General features: G+C 36.9%; 1 protein-coding gene across 1 annotated transcript in view; it reads left to right on the top strand.

Annotated features, from left to right (window-relative positions):
• Positions 1-222: 222 nt before the first annotated feature.
• GABRR3 (gamma-aminobutyric acid type A receptor subunit rho3) overlaps positions 223-22,373 on the top strand; it is a gene marked incomplete at both ends in the record, with an annotated part of 45,034 nt that continues 22,883 nt past the window's right edge. The window contains 4 exons of the mRNA XM_081301948.1: positions 223-347; positions 10,051-10,163; positions 17,195-17,262; positions 19,168-19,391. Coding sequence (XP_081158074.1) covers positions 223-347; positions 10,051-10,163; positions 17,195-17,262; positions 19,168-19,391 — 530 coding nt within the window. The remainder of the gene's footprint in view (positions 348-10,050; positions 10,164-17,194; positions 17,263-19,167; positions 19,392-22,373) is intronic.

The raw sequence follows: 22,373 nt of genomic DNA, 5'->3' as shown, positions 1-22,373 counted from the left end.
ATCTGCCTTGTTTTCTTTAAATTTCAGATGATCTAGGCAGACATGAGCCTGTAAATGATGTGACTCTATCTAATCTACTGAAACTAGGACAGTATTGAAGGCAGTGGCTCCTTTTTTTTTTTTTTAACTTGGCATGCTATCTATTTTTTTAAAGACACATGAAGAAGAAATCTCAATAACAATACTAGCTGCATCCACCTGCATTCCTTTCTTCTGGAAGAGATGGTCCTCGCTTCCCAGTTGATCTTCTTCACCTGCATCTGGATCACATTGATATCAAATGCTTTTGCTGCTTCTCACACCAAGAAGACCTCCCACCAGTGTTCCACTTCAGGGAAACACACCCGGTAAGACTCCATAGTTTAGTCCATGCAAGTATTTTCTGGTTTTTCTTATCAGCTGCTTCAGGCCTATTGGAAATCCAGAAACATATCTTTAATGGAAATATATCTTTGTGGTAGTGTCTATCTCTGAAAATAGCATTCACTCATCCAAATAAGTCCCACCCCCCTGGTAGACATCAGAAAGAGAAAAATCCTGCATCTCTGCTGGAGTTTGTATGATTATTTATAACCAATTTTTGGAGAATATCATTAAATGGTTCATGTAGGGATCCTCTTTCAGAAAACGTATTTCTTCCATGAGTAATACATTTATTATTAATAATGACATTTAATGTTTCTTCAGATTTTTTTTTAGTAGAAAATAGTCTAAGTGGCAACTTCTTTTAATGTCAAGTACTATCATATAGAATCATATATTGAGATGGTATCAAAAGGCATTAAGGCCATGTGTTGTCTTTGGAGAATAGTTTCCACACATTAAAAATACCCTCCAAAATATCAACACATCACCATTGTTATTTTGCCATAAATAACTCCAAGAGTTTTCTGGATATGTGATGAGGAAGGTACTTATCTGTTCCGGTGACCAACCCATCACTCACTACTTGCTGGGACTTTGCAGATTTTAGCACTACAGTTCCAAGAATCCCTTCAGACTGGTACCTGAAAATATTGGTCACTCTATTACCCATACATGCTTAAAAACCAAGGAATGTCTTTGGGAAGGTCTCCCCTTTTTACAAAATTTTGAAAAAAGACCCAGAAGGAGAAAGTGAGGGAAGAAGAGGAGTAATATCCTCCAGTCAATTCTGGCAGTCAATGAAGTGACCAAAGTTTCAGCCAGATTGCCCTCACACCTTGAATATTTATAAAAAATATTCACCAGAAGATTAAGAAATAGAATACAGGATTGTAACACTTGTCTTCTGAAATTTTAATGGACCAACATTGAAAGGGAAGAGTGACTGGAGTCCTGACCTCCTGCTCTGCTCTTAAAAATCAAGGCCTTCCTCCCACATTTTCTTTCCATTCTCCCAGACTCCCGATTTGAAATGAGGTAAGGTCTTGTACAGTTTAACCACTTCAGAGCCTTCTCTGGGGGCAATTAGAAAAGAAAATATTTGGGAACTATAGTATTCTACCACCAAACTAAGCGGTTTTTTTTTTTTCCAGATTACTTATACAACTCATGTAGTATATTTTATCTAATTTTAAAATAAATGAAGACTGCTTAAATATCATGCGCCATTTAAACTGTGGGGGATTTGTCCAATCTGGAGAGTAAATGTTTAGACAAGAAGAAAGATTGTTACAGAAGCTAATCCACTGTCGTGGCCCACTGTCAATGGCAGAAACTAAGGACAGTATTGAAGGCAGTGTCTCTGCAGAAAAATCTGCTCACTGTCCTTTTTAGGTGTCTTTTAAGGACAGTAAGGGAACATAAATTCTCTGTGGCAGGGTGGAAATTTTTCTCTTCTGTTAAGTGCCTCGTTTTAGATCCCATTAAAAGGAAGAGAAAATTTTACAGACTATGCAAGCCAGATTTCCTCCAGAGGAACCCCCCACCTCCGGGTTTCTGCTACAAGAGGTCTAACATGTTTGTTTTCGCTTCTTTATATCCCGAATGAAATGCCCCTGTGAGCCACAAACTAGAATACAATTCATTAAAATTTATATCTGCTTCTTTTGTTCTTCAAAGAAAAATCCTGTAGGGCACTGGGGACTGAGTAAACCAGAAGTAGCCACTTAGAATGAAACCAGGCACTTTCCCTGAGTGAATAATTCAGCCAGCCAATTTCTGAGCTGTCACTCAGGATCTCTTGTGCAGATTCTAAAGCATTTGACAAAAAATACATAAATTACTATACAGGGTAGTTTCTAGAGAAAAGAGCCCAAGATTTATTATGTGAGGGTTTTTCCCCAACATCCAACCTGATTACCAACAAATAAGAAATGAATGAATTAATAATCTACCCCTTCATAATGCAAAGGAACTAACAGAGTGAACATGAAAGGAAGTCATGGTCTTCCTTTGAAAATTATGTAGTGCATTTTTATCCCTCACTTTGAATTTATACACATCATCTTGAACCTACTTTCATGCAATCTAGCCCTTAAGTGCTTTGTTATTAACTATTTTCATTCGGAATATAACCTTATTTGTTATATGAACATTCACTTTTTTTTAATTTTTTATTGATTATTTAAAGCATTACATAGCTCATGATATATCATCTTTCATACATTAGACTCAAATTGTGTTTTGAACTCCCATTTTCACCCCAAATATAGATTGCAGAATCACATCTGTTACATATTCACATTTTTACATAATGCCATATTAGTGTCTGTTGTATTCTGCTACCTTTCCTATCCCCTACTATCCCCCCTCCCCTCCCCTCCCCTCCCATCTTCCCTCTCTATCTCCCCTGCTGTTGTTCAATTCTCTCCCTTTTTTTTCCCTCCCCCTTGCCCCTCATAGCCTCTTATAATTTTATGTATCCTTGAAGGTCTCCTACCATTTCCATATGCTTTCCCTTCTCTCTCCGTTTCTCTCCCCCCATTCGTCTTTGTTTACTGTAGTCTTTTCCACATGCTCTTCCTTCCTGTTCTGTTCTTAGTTGTTCTCTTTATATCAAAGCAGACATTTGGCATTTGTTTTTTAGGGCTTGGCTAGCTTCACTTAGCATAATCTGCTCTAATGCCATCCATTTCCCTGCAAATTCTATGATTTTGTCATTTCTTAGTGCTGCATAATATTCCATTGTGTATAGATGCCACATTTTTTTTTATCCATTCACTTTTCTTAATCTAAAGATTTCTTTTAAAATCTTTGCTTCAAAAATGTCCTTTATTTCTTAAAAACAAAGCAGGGAAGAACGTGAACAAAGAAAGTTTTGGCAAACGAAAATGTCCCTCTTTTGCCTGAGGAGAAAATCTGGCTCCCTAGTAATGCAGAAAGGAGGAGATACATAGACTCATTGAATACATAGTCTTTCTTTCAACAATCTTATTGAGTGACATTCACATGAAGTGCTGCGTTGGGGTTGTGGATACCATGGGAATGACACACTGACCCTGGCCTTAAGAATAATCAGCAGAGCACTAGAATCTGTGCCACCAAGCTTGATAAATTTTCATAAAATTTGTATGTTGTTTAAAAAAATTATTAAAAATTAAGTTGTATAAATTTATAATTAAATAAGTTATTCTTAATTCAAAGGCAATAAATATTTAACTCACCACTTCCTAATTACTAAATTTGGCTATCATCTAAGGTCTTGAGATTATTTAGGCTTAGTATATCTCTATGGTAGAATTACTTCAATATGCCATACCATATCATCTTATGCCATACTGGATTAGTCTATAATATGCTAGTCCATAGTATTCCATGCCATATTGTTATGTATGTACTATAACAGGGGCAATCTCTGTCTTGAAGTTTAGTAATTTGTGGAAGTATTCTACTTCGTGGAAATAAAAAAAATCATTTGATGTAAATAAACACTACAAATCAAGGCTTTATTAAACCTGGAGAGACACTTGTTAAACAACTATCAACATCTTCCTAAACCCACTGTAAAAGTCAGTAAGGACCTAGAGATTGCAAATTCAAGTGCAACTGCAAGCAAGTAAGACTGAAGAGAGAAGCAGAAACTCCGATTGCAGGATATATGCTCTTCTGAGGTGTGTCTCATCAGGTTCAGGCTCCTCTTATAAGAGAATTTGAGCACAGTGTTACCAGATATTCTGATTTTTCAAAGGAAACAGGAGTCCCAGTTTTCATATGAGATTTTCTAATTTAATACATCATGGGAGATATCCAAAATATGTCTGCAGACTAGCTCTTAATCTGGTCCAATTTTCTCATTTTGCAAATAAGGAAACTGAGGCCTCACCACTGAACTTGTGAGCTGACAGAGACCTAAGGGAGATATAGGAACTGCTGTGTTTCAACTGGAGCATTTTTCCTGGTTGGCTCTTTCACATAAACATTCATCTGCATAGGTTTTTCCTTTTTAAAAAATTGACTATTACAAAGCTCATGACAAATCATATTTCATAGATTAGAATCAAAAAAAATAAATAAATGTAAATAAATGATTTTAAAAAATGGACTATTGAATAAAGTCAAGTATGTATTCTCAGAGTTCAGGTGTTCAGGAGCCCTTACATAAGGCCATAAGAGTCACTCTATTTAATGTGCCATGTCCTCTCTAAGGCACCTCACAAGCATCAGAGGCCTGGAAATAAACATTGGATCCATAATTATGAAGATTTTCTTAATCAAACATTGAACCAACTGATTTTTTCACTACTTTTACTTTATTCCTTGGATTTGCATCTATCACTCTAATAAACTTTTTTGTTATATTTTGTATTTTTCTAAAGAAAAATAATGTCTATAAAATTATTTTAAAGTTTGCCTATATGCTTACAACAATAAACTGCGCTTCAGTGTGCACTGGTTCATATCAAAGTGAGAAAAAATAACCATGTTAACAATAGGACATACTTCTAGAATGACAAGAAGAGTGATAAGGTAAGCGATTCTATAGAGAAGGTCCAACTTGGTCTACATCATTTATAAATCATTACACAAATAACACTATAACAGTAATGGGTTTTTGCATGGAAAAGTACCAAAATAATCTCCATATGCTTCTCTTTTCTAAATTGACGTTCAATCTTAATTCATATACCTGGTTAAAGTTACATCATAGAAAGTATTTTATATTTTCTTAAATTAAGCATTTTCCACATTGCTTCATAGATAATCTAATATTTTTCAATACTTCATATTACTAATTGGAATTAAAGAATGAGAATTAACTCCTTCAGTATTGAACATTTATTTTCAGCTTTGCACTGCTATAAGTAACAGCAATAAATATTTGCACTCATGTTTTTATTTCCTCTACTAATAAAAATTATAATTTTTCTGGAATTGAATTACTGAGTCAAAGCATATAAAATATCTTTATGGCTTCTGAGATTAAATTCTAAAAGAGTTTTCCAATAATTATCCTCCCACCTTCAAGGTTTAAATACTCCCATTTCATCATATCCTCATCAGTATAGGGCACTAACATTATTTTTTGTCTTCTATGCATTAGTAAGTATAAAATAGTAGTTGTAGTTTTAATTGGTGTCTCACTGTTAACCTTTTCAATTAAACTTTTAAATATACTTGTTAATTACAACCTCCCTTGGGTAAATAGTCTATTCATGTGAGGCCTAGTTGTTTTTAAGTTCTGATTCTAGTGGACTAATCAAATATACAGGTCTCCAAACTCTTGGGAAAACAGTTCTGTAAAGCATCCAACAAAGTGTGACTCAATTAATATGAGATTTTTTTCCTTTCATTAATGAGACTCTAAAGCATCAGAATGAGTTAGGTGTTTTTGTTTTCTGTCAACCAATTCCAGTACTTTAAAAATATTTCCCTAGTATGTCTTCTTCAAAGACCTTCTTAGTTCCCCTGAGACTTAACACTAAGTCCTAAGTCAGAGGAAAACCTCAACTATTACCAAGATGTACACCTCTGTCTCTCTAACAATGTTCACAGCACTTTGTGGGCTAAGGCAAAGACTAAGAATGCTGATGTACCCATCTTCCATCAATTGAGATTTCTTTGTTTGATCCCCTCAGGACTTCTGGAAGAGCCTTTTCTCAGACAGAAGTTATTCAATAGCTTTCTCTCAGTAACTATGAAAACTGAAGTCATTTCTTCTAGAATGGGGAAGAGGTCAGAAGGTACACAGAATGGTTTAAAATATTGCATACCTGGAATAAGACTAGAAAGTTCTGGGCTGAACCTTATGCTCTGCACATATAAGTAACAGAAATAAATATTTGCTGTTCAGTAAACATATTTGCTTCTTTTTTGTTTTGTTTCTTTCTTTATTTCATTAACTTTTTAATGTATTTTGATAAGCCAGAGGCCTTTAAACCAGGCATCTATATTCCTGAGGTTTATCTCTATGGGAGCATGCAGGCTACCTGAGAGACAGGTGGACATGCATAGTTTTTAAACAGTTTAACTTTCTTTTGACCTTTTTGCTAAAACTCCACCTGAAAACTCAGCTGTCTTTAGTGATTACTCTGTCCAACTTTAAAAAGTTAAAGTGTACCTCTCTCTCTTCCTAGATCCTACTCTGTGCATTGCCCAAGTGTGTAATAACTTCCTGGGTTAAAGAGACATTCCCCCCATCCAAAAAGTAAAGGGATGACTGTATGATGCATCCTTTTCCAAACTAGATGATTTACAATTTTTTTGCTTTCAACAAAACTAGAGAGAAAGAACCTAATTAATTTGTTAGTTAAAACCCATTAAAAATGACTGTTGATATTTAATACAATGTGAATTTGAAAAACATGTCAGAAGAAATTTAAATAATTGTTACATTGCTAAGACAACATTTAAAATATTAAATTCCATATACTTACATATATATGAACAAATGTTTTCAAAATTTCATCTATTAAAAATAAAAAATAGAAACAAAATTCTTGATAAACCCAGTTTCATTCTAGCAATAAGTAACATCTATTTACTTATACATAAAATAATTAGGAAAAAATATACCATCATTTCATAAACAAATGTGTTTCCACTAAAATTTCGTTCTTAATTTTAATAAGAATCGATATTTACTTCAGCCATGCTTTGCTTCGTTTTTGATGGTTATAGAAAACAAAATAAAACAAAAAGCTAATTTCAATCTACACACAGTTTTCTTAAGAAGACATATTATGGGGCGGTTAAAATTCTATGGAGAAGCCGGGTACAATGACACATACCTATAATTCCAGCAGATCAGAAGGCAGAAGCAGAAGGATCTCAAGTTCAAAGCCATCCTCAAAAACTTAGGGAGGCTCTAAGCAACTTAGTGAGACCCTGTCTCAAAAAGGGGGACTTGGGGCTGAGGGTGTGACTCAGTGATAAAGTGCCCTGGGTTTCATAAAGCCCCCTGTGTTCAATCTCTGGTATTTACATACGTACATACATACATAAATAAATTTCTACGGGGGAAATAAGATGGAAAGACAAGTTTGAAGAAAAGAAAGAGTAATCACTAATTATAGAAACACTATAAAATTTCTAATATTTTAAATAAGAGTTTGCTTATATATTTTTAAGTATTTCAAATTCATTGGCTACATTTAAATGATGAATATAAGTTTTCTCTTATTCATAAATATTTAAGTAATTTTAAAACTTATGACAGAAAAACTGAAGAGGTCTATTTAAGTATATGTGGAGAAGCAGGTAATCTCCAAAATTCCTTTAGAGGGTAGGTATACAAGCACCAAATTCCTTTTTGGGAAATAGATGAGATTTAAAAAATGGTAAAAATAGATAAAAATAGATAAATATGGAACATATTTATCAGAAGAGCCCTTAGGTCAAAAACAGATGCCTGTGTTTTCAAGTGTTGCCAAGAGAGCATTTCACAACAGTCTCTGTGTTCAGTGTTCTTGGAATTCTTAATTAAAATTTATCCTTTTCAATCTCATGGAGAGATAAGTTTTATAAAAGGTACATTAGTGACATGTCATTTAATAGTATTATTAAAATATTATTAGCAAAGGAGTAATTTTCTTAAGTTGACAAAGTTACATTTCCATTTTTCTTAAAATAATAGCAAATAAGTAGCTTTTATTAAATGTTCACTATTTTCTAGGGCAGTGGCTCTCCTGAGAAATTGCTATAATGCAAATTCTCATATTCAAAAGCTATTGAATCAAAAACTGTGGGCATCAGGCCCAGGAAACCAGATGTTTTGGATGCATGCCAAAGAAGATAATATTTACAAAACATCTGCCATGATGCCTTGAACATAGTAGGCATTTAATAAAACCCAGCTGCTATTACTTTTTAAATAAATAGTTCATTTTAGCTCCCTAGAAGATTTTTTCTAGTTTAGCTTCTTGAAAGAAATAGTTCTATGTGTTCCATTATTCATAAGATAAAATGTCTTGACATATTTAGAGTCAAACTTAATGCCTTCTACCAACATCAGATTTTTTTCCTCCCAGTTTCTTTATTCCTATCATTAGAAAAAGTATGTCTGTAGACCTCAGAGGTTTCCAGAAATTGCCCCATTGAAAGACCACACTGGATGATCTCAGGAGGCCACATGCCCAGACACATCTCTTCAACTGCTCACAAACTGAAATTCTCCCCCATCAAAGTAATTTTACTGAGTTAGAAAATTGTCTCCAGCTGGGCATGGTGGCGCAGGCCTGGAATTCCAGCCTTTCAGGAGGCTGAGGCAGGAGGATTCCAAGTTTGAAGCCAGCCTCAACAACTTAGCAAGACCTTGTCTGTAAATAAAAATAAAAAGAGCTGGGGGTATAGCTCAGTGTTGAACACCCTGGTTTCAATTACAGGCACAAAAAAAATTTTAAATCCCCAGTACCCCCCAAAATAAATAAATAAATAAATTGCCTCTAGCAGTCTAGAGTCAAAATTGACCTTGATTGCTTAAAGAAGATATCTGTTTATCCAGATGGATATTGGTAATTCAGAGTAACTAGATTCACCCAGAAGTCCCATGAGAGTCTTGCCTTACTGTGGCTGCAGACCACCATGATATTTTCTAGAAGGGGAATCTGAGGAGGGTCTCCTGCACAAGAAGACTGCAGCTCACAGAGGAGCTGGGCTCTCCCAGACACTGCCTCCACACTCACAGTGTCGCTGGGAAGCAGGTATCTCGGGGCAAAAGTGAGTCTGAGAATCCAGCAGTGTGCCCAAGTTCACAGACCCAGGGAGACAGGACTTTGTTCCCACATCAGGACACTTTCAGAGAGGCCATCGTCACCTTGCCTTTGCCCTAGAGAACTATGGTTAAAAATACACTTTATATCCTTAACAGTTTGGCTTGCATGGGTCCACGCATTACCATCCCTGTGTCCTAGAACCTCTGCAAGTCATTCTGCCAGGATTTCAGCCTGCTCCCAAATTTTTTTTTAATTTTGTCTTTGTAAAACATTTTTCTCATCAGTTTACAATTTTGCAATGCTTTTATTTTTTTTTTCACTGTTTTAATACAGAGACTGTTCAACTTCAGTAATCCCCAAAATTATGTAGTGACTTGGTTGTTTCCATGAAAGCCGATTTAGTTGTTCTGGGATGGGGGTCCATGAATATGAATGTGAATGTGAATTTTGACCACCTTCATCCAAGTAATTGAGATATCCCAAGACTATCAACCAGATTGTGAGAAACGTTGCCTATTTGGACATGAAATTTATAATCACTGTGTCATTTCAAGTGCTCCAAAATTTGGTTTATCATACCTGCTCCATCCTTACATAATAAAGAGTAAATATTGCTATTTGCATAATATGAACTCAGGAAATGAGATTTTATGTAATTATTTCAGAACAGGCTATGTTGAGCACAGATGGATAACACAAACAAAAATATCCAGAAGTTAGCCAGACGCAGTGGTACACCATTATGATCCCAGTGACTTGGGAGGTAGAGGCAGGAGCATCTCAAGTTCCAGGTCAGCCTCAGAAACTTAGTGAGAACCTCTGCAACTTAGCAAGACCCTGTCTCAAGAGAAAAAATAAAAAGGACTAGGAGATATAGCTCAACAGTAAAGTACCCCTGAGTTCAAGCTCTAATACCCCCACCAAATTCAAAAGCGTATATATCTCAAAAGTATTCTTTTTCTTTTGGGGGGGACAGCAAACAAGAAGCTAGAATGAGGAAGGATGACAGTACCAAAGTGAGGCCCCTGATATATAAGCAACTCCTCCACATAGAGGACCATGATTTTGCAATAAGACCTGGATTTGGAGGTGAGTATTATCTTTATAAAACTCATGTTAAAACTCATTGTACTGCTAAAATGGAGTTAAAAATTAGAAGCAATTAAGATCAAACATAAGACAATCAGTTAAAAAAATTACAATGACTTCTTTTGAATGAGAACAATTAGAAACTTATCCATTTTCACTTGAATGAAATCGACACAGGTCATTAAAATGGTTTGGAAATCATAGTCTAGAACATACTGTGTAATTTATTATCATTAATAACATTAATGATAGTAATAATGAGAATTACTAATCATATATTTATTACTTTTCTCAAAATAATAGGATTATAAAAAATATTTCAAAGTTACCATAAATGGTATATTTGTTGTTCGGTTTCAGTTTGGGGGGTGGGGGGAGAAGGGTACTGGGGATTGAAACCAGGAGCTTTACCACTGAGCTATACACCTAGCCCTTTTTCTTTCTTTCTTTATTTTTATTTTGAGACAGGCTCTCACTAAGTTGCTTAAGGCCTTGCTGAGATGTTGAGGCTGGCCTTGAACTTGCAATCCCCCTGTCTCAGTCTCCCAAGTGGCTGAGATTACAGTCACATGCCACCATGCCTGGCTCAATTTCAGTTTTCTAGGTGGGCCAAAAGCAGGACCTAATGGGGTAATTCAGTCCCCATAAGTGCTTTCTACTGTGCACACCATTGTAAATAAAATGTGTTTAATAAACAATGAATAAATACGTCTTGCCTCAATACCAGCTTACTTCTTTATGCACAATGTATAAATTCAATAACATGATGTTAATTATGAAATCTTGTTCAATATTCTTGTGAGCTAGAATGCCTGACTTTCATGGAAGAACTATAGTATATCAAATGCCATGGCTCCCTATGAACCAATTTTGCTGAACTATTGTTGCTGTTTGTCACTTTTAATGATTAAAATTGATAACTGAAAAAAAATAGGTAGTATGTTAAGCCCTGAAATGCACTGTTACTTCACTGTCACTGTGATCCTATGGAATAGGCACTATCATAACTCTTAATAATCCAGTGTGGAAACTGTGGCTTAGAGAGTTTGGGAGATTTGCTCAAGACCGTGGAAGTAGTAAGTGGTGGAAAAGATGCAGTGACAAGTCAGGGGAATGGGAGGAGGCCCTGGGAGAGGTGTGTGCTTGGATCAAACTGTATTCCCTTCAGATTCTTCCACATCACTGAGGGCACCAAGTTTTCCAGTAATGTGCAGGGTGTGGTGAAATCAACCAGTTAAAATTGAACTCTCGGAACCCAACTGATTCCCTTTTCATTGACCCAAAGACTCCACTCCAAAAATTCCTGAACTGACAACTTTCCAGACTCCTGGAAATCTGCAGCTAGAGCAGTGTAGATGAGGGGGAGAAGCAAGGTCCTCTGGCAGTAGAACAGAATAACTTTTGATGAATAACTAATAACTCACCATTCAAGTGGGGTAGAGGACATTTCATCCTCCTGTCATATTGTGTTTATGGCCAACAGACATGTAAATGCCCTTGATATATAATTTGTTAACAGGAATTTTTTTTAAGTATGTTAGGTAGTTGTATGTTGAGGGCTATTTTGTCATGTTTTGATTTTTTAAAAAAATTTTCTGGAATCCATTGGGTTGCAACACTAAGGACTTGAACTTAACTCCTTACATTGGAGACTCAAACTTTCCTGAACATCAGAATCCCATGAAGGGTCCTTACCATGCCCCACCCACAGCACTTCTGAAGCACTGGAACTGGGTGACTCCAACAATTTGCATTTCTAAAAAGTTGCTTGATGAGGCTGATTCTGCTGGTATGTGAATCACATTTTGAGAACCACTGCGTTAGATTATCAGCATCACATTAAATGTTAGTGAGTTTAATTTTTTTGTGTTTTGTTTTCTGTTCGTTTCTGACACTTATTAAATCCTAATTTAAGATTGTATAGGACTTGAAATTCACAAACTTAGAACTGTGTTCATTTTCTTTCCTCCTAGTATCTCTATCTCTATCTGTATCTATATCTCTTCCCCCTCCCCTCCTCCTTCCTTCCCTTATCCGTCTCCCTCTGCCTCTCTTTCTCTCCTTCACTATTTCTTAAATATATCATCTTTACCAAATTCCAAAGATATTTGAATTTTCCACTGTTCTCGATGGACTGTTTCTCACCCCATCAAATTTTCCCAAAGTTTGTATACTATGCCCTATAACTACCATTCAGGTGTTCTCTTCCTTGGTCTGTATGATTTTACGAAAACTTTGTGAAATATTTCTTCTATCATCACCAGAAACTCAGTTAAACTTGCCGGCTACTGGTCTCATTAGCCACTAGAGGGCGCCAGTGGCACGGGAATGGTTGCAACTGTCTCAGGCGCCACAGCTGGAAGCTCGACACGGTGGAAACGCCAATTCCAAAAGCTGCCCTAATTCCTAACAGGTAGTTCCTCAGTCAAATTACTTTCTATTCTAGAGGAAAGAGTTTCTGAAGGGATTACTTTAGGCCGCTGAAAGTCAGAGTCAGTGACAGAATCACTGTCCTTGAATGTGAACCTTGAAATAAGCAGCCCACAGACACCTGTCTCTCAAACTGGTACAAGGATCAGCTGTAGAATCACTCGGGAGTTCTCCTAAGTGCAGAAGCTCAGGCCCCAATTCAGGACTCCTGAATCAAAACTTGCATTGTAACAGGATCCCCTGGTGATTCACCTATGCTTGACAGTTTGAGACCTGCTGCTAGAGATTATTAAATGCCTAACCACCACTTTTATCTCAAAACATATGCCTTTACTCTCCATCACCTGTATCATCCCCAGCCCACAGAACAACATAAAATTAACCCTAAAGTTCCCCTTTGTTTGATCTGTTAAGATATTTTTAAGTGATAATGTATTTTTGAAATATTCTTTTCCTAAGGCTACTTTGCAAGGTTATTAAAAATGCAATCGAAATCTGCTACTTAGGGACAGGTGGCAAATCATCTGACAATTAAGAAATTTTTCTGACAATCATAGACTGGGGCTAAATGATGCTCAAATGGCTTATGTATTCAGTCAGTTCAGGCATAAAAAAATTCATAATTTTGGTCAGAAGCGTCAGTCTAGAAGCTCTGTGAAATACAGTTCTTAACTTTCTCTTGCCTCTGTTCCTCTTAACAGCTCCTTATACCAGTGACCCATTTCCATGTTCCCATATGATTGCCTTCCGTGGGGAAATCAGACTGCAGGATATAAAAGATGATCTTTAATTTCTCTTCTCTTTCTTTATACTTGTCCATAACACCAACACATGAACATACTTCTTCCCTCTTGATCTAAATGTAACTTCAGCACTTCCCTTGCCTTAATGTGTTTTCCTAATTAGCTTTAACATCAAAACCAGCTGCTGCAGCAGTGTTTTTTTTTTTTTACTTTTATAAAGCATTAGAAGATTAATTGACTCATTATGTGGAAACAGGAGGATATAAATTTAGGGGAGCTTTTTGTTTAACTTGGGTTATAAATTGCAGCTCATTTTCTTTATTTATGTTTTCCCTACCCATTACATCTCCCATAATTAAGGGTTTCTGTTTTAGTCTTCTAGATGACGATTTCTTTGTTTCCTCAAAGTGAAATCAATGCAGTCTCTAGATATTGGCTACTGAGTTGAAACAAAAGCAAACATTAAAAGCTGCCTGTATGGTCTCTGCCTGTCACGTAAGAGGACTGAGAGTCAGAAGGACTTGGTAATATCCCTGTCATTAACCAGCTTTGGTTTCAGGCAGGGTTGTAGGTGGCCTCTTAGTATAAGGTCCCTCATATGCCAAGTGGAGCTAAAAATGTTGCTATAATAACATGAGATAATATGTGACATAATGTATTTTAAATGAACCATGCAAATGAGATGTATTTAACCTGCGTTATTCCAGCCTGCATAAAAAGAAACAGATTGATTTTATAGCTTTATGTATATAAAAAGGTTTATAAATGTGTGTGTACCTAGTTAGTGATCCCAGGCAAGCAACGTCAGAATCAGAAAACTTGATATTTTTTCATTTTTATTATATTTTACATATAGGCTTAATAAAACTGCTTATAAAATTATCATTATTAATGCTGTTACATTTATCACTGATCTAAGAGTGAAAAGTTGTTTAAGCCATTTGGATGGGGATGCTAAGGAATTGACATGCATTTCTTCATGGAGTCTCACAACAACAGGCATATAAGGTATATATTTTTCCCTATTTTACAGATTAGTAAAACTGATATCTGCGGTATTAAGGGATTCACAGAAGTTTTGTTTAGCTTAGGCTTATTTGGCTACAACCCTCATTTGAATACATCTTTTACTGCCACTTTCTCTCTTCACTCAGCTGCATACCTGTAAAAGGAAGGATCTTGGGAATTTTATGTGGATCCAAAGTTCTATGTTTCTGCCTCTGGCCTTCACATCCCCCGACCCTCCATTTGGTCCTCAGGGAGCCAGAGCATAGATCTTAGACCAAGAAGTGAGTTGTCACTGGACATGGAGCTCATGGGAGATAGAAATGAGGGCAGGCAGTTCTGAGGACATGCATCTGCCTCAGAATTCTTCCCCAGGAGAACAGTGTAAATCTGGAGGGAGGAAAGAATAAACTATTCAGGAACTCATCTCTAATGGACAAGCCATGCCTTAGCTCCACTGTCAAACCAGCCTTCCAACAACCCAAGGACCCAATGCTTCACCCACACAGGCTTGTCTGTGTCCTTGAAGGCAGCTCAAACATTGTTCCCCGTTTGCATAAATAGTCATCAGCAGTGCTTTCATCATCTTTCTTGTGGCTGTGACCAAAGCATCTGACAAGAAAAACTTAGAGGATGAAAAGATTATTTGGAGCTCATGATTTCAGAGGTCTCAGGTCATAGAGGGCCAACTCCATCACTCTGGGCCAGAGGTTTGGCAACTCATACTGGGGGAGGGGCTCAGTAAAGGAAAGCTGCTCAGCTCATGGTAGGGTCGAGAAGCACAGAGAGAGGCCTCAGATGAGATTCTACAGTGATCATTACTCCTCAGGTTTTATAGGTGAGGAAACCAAGTTTAGAGATGTCACTTACTATATATCACATAACAATAGTGGAGCTAGGTTCAGATTCAAGTCTATGTGGCTTCAGTGCTGGATTTTTATCTAGGACATGCTGCTGCTTTCTAAGACCTTTCCAAATATTTCATTCCCTTGGAGTATTAGAATTAGTGGGAAGATTTACTTACTATGAAATACCAAGCAGAGCCAGAGACAAGATATTTTTATGAATTTTTATTCTGATACTCTACTAATTTGATAAAAAAGGTAAAAAAAAAGCCACCAAATCTGAATCCTATAAAGGAATAATATTCAGCTGTTTCCAAGTTAATACTCAATCCAAACTGACAAGTAAACAACATTATTTAGAGTTACCACTCGTATTATAAGAAATGATTGATTCAATCTAGCAGGAAGAAGTTGGAGGTTAAGATGCAAGTAAGGTATTCCTGAAGGTAGAGGCAAGAAGAGATTTCAGTGGCAGAGAAGTGGCTGGCATGCTGAAACCCTTCTAAGTGAGGAATGATAGTGGTTTTATGGATATATAAAACAAAAAAGCAAATATAGTGTCCATATAGTGAAGGTAACATTAGTCAATTACTAGGGGAGTCACAGAAGAGTGACATAAACTAGCAAGACAGCTTGTTTTACACAGTGGTATGTATTTAAAAGGCCATTGAATTTATGCATTCATACATCACATGTAGCACTTCCAAGTATTATTTAGCCTAGTAAGAAAGTTTCTTAGGCCTGATTTCTATTTTTTTTATTATTTATATATGAGAGAAAAATACATTACAATTCTTATTACACATATAGAGCACAATTTTTCGTATCTATGGTTGTATACAAAGTATATTCACACCAATTTGTGTCTTCATGCATGTACTTTGGATAATAATGATCATCACATTTGGCCATCATTTATAATCCCATGCCCCCTCCCTTCCCCTCCAACCCCTCTGCCTGATTTCTCCAAATCCCAGAACATTGACTAAAACAGCTAGCTGGGATTTCTCTATGCAGGATTTGTATTTTTCATCAATTATTTAAAGTGTTTTTAAACTCAAGACTATATAGGCAATAAGGTCGACAGTAGGTCATTACGAAAACAAAGTATATGAAGATTATATGTTTAAGTATAAAATTTGTGTTAACATATATATGCATCAAATTTCATACTTAAACCCAAATGATAAAGCTATTAGCATCAATGTTCCCTCACACAGAAAGTTAATTAATGCCAGAGTATCACCCAGTCTGGACTGTGTTATCCTTCAGTCTTTCTGTGCCCATGAACCTGACGCTAGGTGATCCCACTGCAACCAAGTCTCAGCAGTTCCCTGTACATAATTGCTGCAGTTCTGACTTTTGGTACAGTCTCTTCAAATGCATTCCGAGGATGTCTTCTTCTCCCCAGGTGCAGCCTTTTGTTGCTGATGATCTGTGAAGGGATCGATGTGTCTGAATCCACGGTGTCTATGCATAGCTTGGCACTGCCATCTGTGTGCTTCTAGTTTGCCAACCACTGTACAAGTAAAAGAGGCTGAGTTTTTCAGAAGGAGAGAAAAAACTTCAACACTGCCCAGAGTCAGTTACTCTACGATACTCCCTGGTTGTAAGATATGACCATGACCTTATAAAATGCATAATTTTTCATATGTTTTCAAAACATCAACCTTTCCACTACTAGCTAAAAATAAATAAATAAATAAATAAAATGAAAAATAAAACTGGGGACATCACTTCTATACTACAAAAGAAAAATATTGAGAGGTTCCCAAGCAAATGACAAAGGATTATTGGAATAACATTTGTTTGCTCGTATGCTTTTATTGTTATAATCGAATGTATAGTAATTCATTCAATAGAAAATGGGAAAAATTTTTGTTTCAAGAAACTCAAAAAATAATGTTGTTCATTTGCAACATATAAACAGTGTACACTCTCTGTTTTGACAGTTTCCAAAATGATTGGCATGCATTTCTCAACATTTTACCCATTGTTTTTTCTGTAGGGTCCCCAGTGCCAGTAGGTATAGATGTCCAGGTTGAAAGCATTGACAGCATTTCAGAAGTTAACATGGTAAGTTTCTGAAAGTATGAGATCAATAGTAGCAAAATCATTGGTGTTTTAATAAATCATTTGAGTTATACATACATTAATCTTTCCTACTCTGCTCAATAATAATAGGGTTGTAGTTATTTTGTCTGCTTCTACTCAGTTCTTTCTGCCTTTGATTACAATTCCCATTCCTTTCCTACTCTTCTTTTTCCTTCTAGTAGTTTTTCAGCAGTGAGGCACTGCAGAACATCATAATGTATTTAGTTATATAATATGAACTTGGAGCAATTTATTAGAAGGATAACCACGATGTATGTGCACTATGTCATCACAAAGGTGTGAGTTTACCCATAGAAAGACTACTGAACCAAGCTTCATAGGCTGCTTCCAGAAGTTTCAACTGATATTAATTTTGCTTATCTGTAAACAACAAAGGATTTTTTGACTCAGGAAACTAAAAAATTAAGAAAAGTGCTTCTATTTCCTTGTATTTCCTAGAAATACAGGAGAGATTATCACAATTTTATTTTGCAATGAAACAACCATATTATTTTCATGGAGTACTCTCTACCCACCACTGTCTCTAAAACTTGACACAGATCACTTGCTAATCTCAACCACCTTCCCTGTAGCCTCTCTCTGTCTCCTACACCGCTTGGCAGGCTTACTTTTTAAATCTTTGCCTCCCTTACTCCTGGTTTTCTCATTTTAGCCATTTTTAATGTTTTAATATCCTCTACTGTAATTTTTCCATTTTATTTTCCCTATTCCCAACTTAGAATTACCTTCCTTATCTACATAATGACAAGAATTATCTTCCTTATCTACATAATGACAAGAGCCATTTTTGTTTATATAGTTTTCAGGGTTTTACTCCAAGAACCCTCGTGACTTGGCGGCTAACTTCCATGCACAGGCCTACACTCCTTTTCCTCTTCTGTTTGTGTGTTAATGTAGTCTCAGGGTTTTGTTTAGCCCCTTTTTGTTTACTTATCTATGCTAAATGAAGAAATATTTGTAGTTGTAAACCTTCAGCCTCCATTTCTCTATTCTCACCTAATTGCTGGACTTCCTTATATCTGAATCATACTTTCCATTTCATTTATTTCTCCTCAGTTCCACTGCCTTTTCCACCATGCCCTATTGGTGCATTTCTTTTGTTTCTAGCAAGTGCAAGTGTATGACAAGGTCTCCACCAGGTACCCTAGTACGTAGTAAGATGCAGCTTCTAGCTATGCTTTGCATATAGTTTGCATTTTAATGTTGATCCTCCTGGACCTTAAGTATTAAGAAATTTCATTTTAAATGTCTTTAGATGGAGGCTGTTCCCTCTCATTGGCCCTGGAAACCAGGCCATGCTTTTCCCTGAATTCAGCCAGTCTTTGCCGAGGACCTCTGATAACTTGCTTTCCACTAGCTCTAATAGAGACTGTACCCAGGTTTTTGCACGACTATAGTTTATTCAATTTGGGAGATCTGCTTTATCAGAAATAACACAAAATTAGGAATACTAAAACAATTTGAAAAGTGGATATTTAGAATAAGCAATAAAATAATAAACAAAATAAGAAATCACAATAAAATAATAGACAAAATATTGAAGTTTTAGGTCCCTTTCATTTTCAGTCTCTTCAGGGGATTAGTCAGAATGCTCACATAAAATTGCTTCCCATTGATAACATGGTTTCCCTTCCCAGCATGAATACTCTATCACTCCAGGAACTCTCAGCATTCACTGAAGTCCATGTGAAGGAGAAGCTCACAAAACAAGCTCATTAGCTTCATCCTAAACCTACCTGAAAATATAATATATGTCAGTCGCCTTCAAGTCATCAACACCCATGGCAATCACTCCTGGAACCAAGAGTATGGATCCTGAGCCCCATTTCTACTGTTTTTGATTGGTCTCCTTTTCTCTCTGCCTAGGACTTTACAATGACTTTTTACCTGAGGCATTACTGGAAAGATGAGAGGCTCTCCTTTCCTAGCAAAACAAATAAAAGCATGACCTTTGACCACAGATTGATCAAAAAGATTTGGGTGCCTGACATCTTTTTCGTCCATTCTAAAAGATCCTTCATCCATGATACGACTGTGGAGAACTTCATGCTGCGCGTCGACCCTGATGGAAACGTCCTCTTCAGTGTCAGGTAAGGAGGGCTCTCAGTTGCCTTTGCTTCCCTGGACCACAGGCATCCACACGGAAGCTGGTGGGCCTCACTTCTGACTACACTGACCACACTGCTGTCGGTTTAATGGTGATGAGGCACAAGAGAAGGTGCCATGTTCTCTGGTTCTAACACCCAGATTTTAAAAGATCAGTTTCCTATTCTAACTATAGCCATTCCGGGTATATGGGTATATGTTGATTGTACAAATAGACTGAAACTGACCTTTAGAAATACTTAAAAATCTGGTTTACAATTTTCTAGGTATGCAAATCTGCTATTTCTCTTCACCAGCTTCACCCCACCTCTCTACACCAAACGGTGTTTGAATCTCGAGCTAGTTAAATAATTGTGTTCTTCATTTTTCGCGAGAAGGCATAGTCATCATCCAAGTTAATATTAATTTGTTTATTTCCTTTTCCTCTTTTTTATTTACTTTAGTTTCCTCTTTTTTGTTCTACTACTATGTATTCATAGCCCTCCACCTTTAATGTTCCATATGTTTTTTAACCAAATGAGTCCTCTACATACTGAGTGAAGTATTCTAAAAATGTTTAGTAAATCTGTGCCATTCAACTTTTTTAAAAGTCCTAGAAGTCTCAGAAGTTTCTGTAGTAGCCTGGAAAAGTGACATCCTAAAAGATTTCCATCTCTTTATTTCTGGAACCTGTGAAGGTTACCTTTTATGGCAAACACACACACACACACACACACACACACACACACACACACACACCCTTGTAGATGTGATTAAATTAAAGATCTTAAAACAGGAAGATTATCCTGGATTGTCTGGTTGGCACTTGAATGCAACCATAAGTATCTTTAAAATAGAAAGGCGGAGAAAAGTTGATAGACTCAGGAAAGCTGCAAACAAGATGACCACAGCCAGGGAATACAGATGGCTCCCAGAAGTTGTTAGATGAATGGATTTCTCCCCCAGAACTTCTAAGGGAACAAGAATTTTCTGATACCTTAATTTTGGCCTAGTGGTACTGACCTCAGACTTCTGGCCTCAAGAAGTGTGACAGAATAAATTTCTATTGTTTTAAACCACCAAGTGTGTTTTAATTTCGTACAGTAGCAACAGAAAACTATTATAGGTTCTCTTGCCTATTAAAAAATCTTGTACAAAGGAACTGTTGCTTGCCATTTTATAAAGGTTGTCAATGTTTTTCTAAGTGAAATTAATGAAAAGTACTATTTTTGATGGGACTTTTAAATCAGGAGTAACAGAAGACTTAGGTTCATGCCTATGATCACATGTCTGTGATCCCAGCCATTTGGGAGGCTGAGGCAGGAAGATCACAAGTTCAAACCCAGCCTCAGCAACTTAATGAAGCCCTAAGCAATGCACTGAGACCCTGTCTCAAAATAAAACAAAAAGGGCTGGGAATATGGCTCAGTGGTAAAGCACCCCTGAGTTCAATCCCTAGAACCAAAAAAAAAAAAAGACTCAAAAATGTTAAAGTCAGTTCTCACTAGGAATTGAAGGCAGAACAACAATATTTGGTCAAAGAATCAAGTGTCTTAATTTGTTTTGATGAGGGGACGACTGGTAAATGATTAACTCACTGGATTTTTCTTACCTTTCATATTCTAAGCAAAGATTTGGCTCTTGACTATCTCCTGCAAGGTAATCTCTAATCCCTTGGAATATTTTACCGGATAAAAGTATTTTTTTTGTTGTTTAGCTATAGTCTGTGGGTCAAGTCAGATAATCCTACACTCACAATGTGACTTGTGGGGGTTCTGAGGGATATATGGTATCTGTGTATCCTCTGGTGGGCTAGAGACTAAAGTCAGCCATGTAGGTAGTTAACCATGGCTCTATGACCAACTCTCAATTAAAACTATGGACACTGTATTAGTCATTTAGCATCACTGTGACCAAAATACCAGACAAGAATGACTTAGAGGAGGAAAAGGCTATCTGGCTCAGTTCAGTCCATGGTGAGCCGACTCCATTGCTATGGGCCCAAGGTGAGGCAGAACATTATATAGAGGAAGGGCCTGCTGAGGAGGCTGCTCCAGGCACAGTGGCCAGGAAGCAGAAAGAGCAGGGGGAAAGGGCTGCAGGAAAGATGATTCCTTCCAGTGTACATCCCCTGTGACCCTTCCCCTCCGTTCTATAGTTCCCCAGCTGCCTACAGTTACCACCCAGTTAGTCTATTCAAACTAGGATGGATTGATTAGGTTACAGCTCTCGTAATTCAATCTTTTCACCTCTGAACTTTACTGCATTAACATAATTGGGGAAACACCTAGTATCCAAACCATAATAGACACAGGCTCAGATGACCTTCCCTGGTTTGTCACACACCATTGCTGAGGGAATGAAGACCTGTCTACATGACTCCACTAGAAGAGAACAACTGGAAACTTGCTCCTGATTTCCCCTGGACCCTGCCCTGTGCTCATTTCCTATTGTTTATTTTAATTCTTTGATCGTAGTAAAGGGAACCATGAGCACAAGAACTTTGCTGAGTTCTGTGAGTCTAATGAGTGGTTGACCTTGAGGGTGGTCTTGGATATCCCCAAACTCAGGAAGACTTAAAATTGTTGTTGGCACAGCTCTTCCAGCCAAGAACAGAGCCAATCCAAGCTCAGAGTCCGATTACCTGGTTCCAGGCTTGGTTCTGACATTGCCTAGCCACCTTAAATCCTTGCTCATTAATTTCTTTATGTGTACTATGTAGGAGATGGACGGGAAGACCTCACAGGTCCCTTCCAGCTTTAAAACACTGGGAATGCACCAGAATGAATGTATTTCACTTACATAAAGCTGTCCAGCTCTTCCCTAGCTTGGTGTTTTGGTGTATGACTTTGACAGTAGAATTCAGCCACAGAAGATAAAATAATTCTACTCCTCTGATTATCTCAGGAGCACCCTGGGTGGGAGCATCTGTTGCCCTTTGTTTTTTGTTTTTTTGTTTGTTTGTTTGTTTGTTTGTTTTTTGCAGA

Source organism: Spermophilus citellus (assembly GCF_964194105.1).
Source record: "Spermophilus citellus genome assembly, chromosome: 7".
NCBI classification, from domain to species: domain Eukaryota; kingdom Metazoa; phylum Chordata; class Mammalia; order Rodentia; family Sciuridae; genus Spermophilus; species Spermophilus citellus.
Note: the sequence above shows the minus strand (reverse complement) of the source record. Positions and strands in the feature narration are given on the sequence as shown.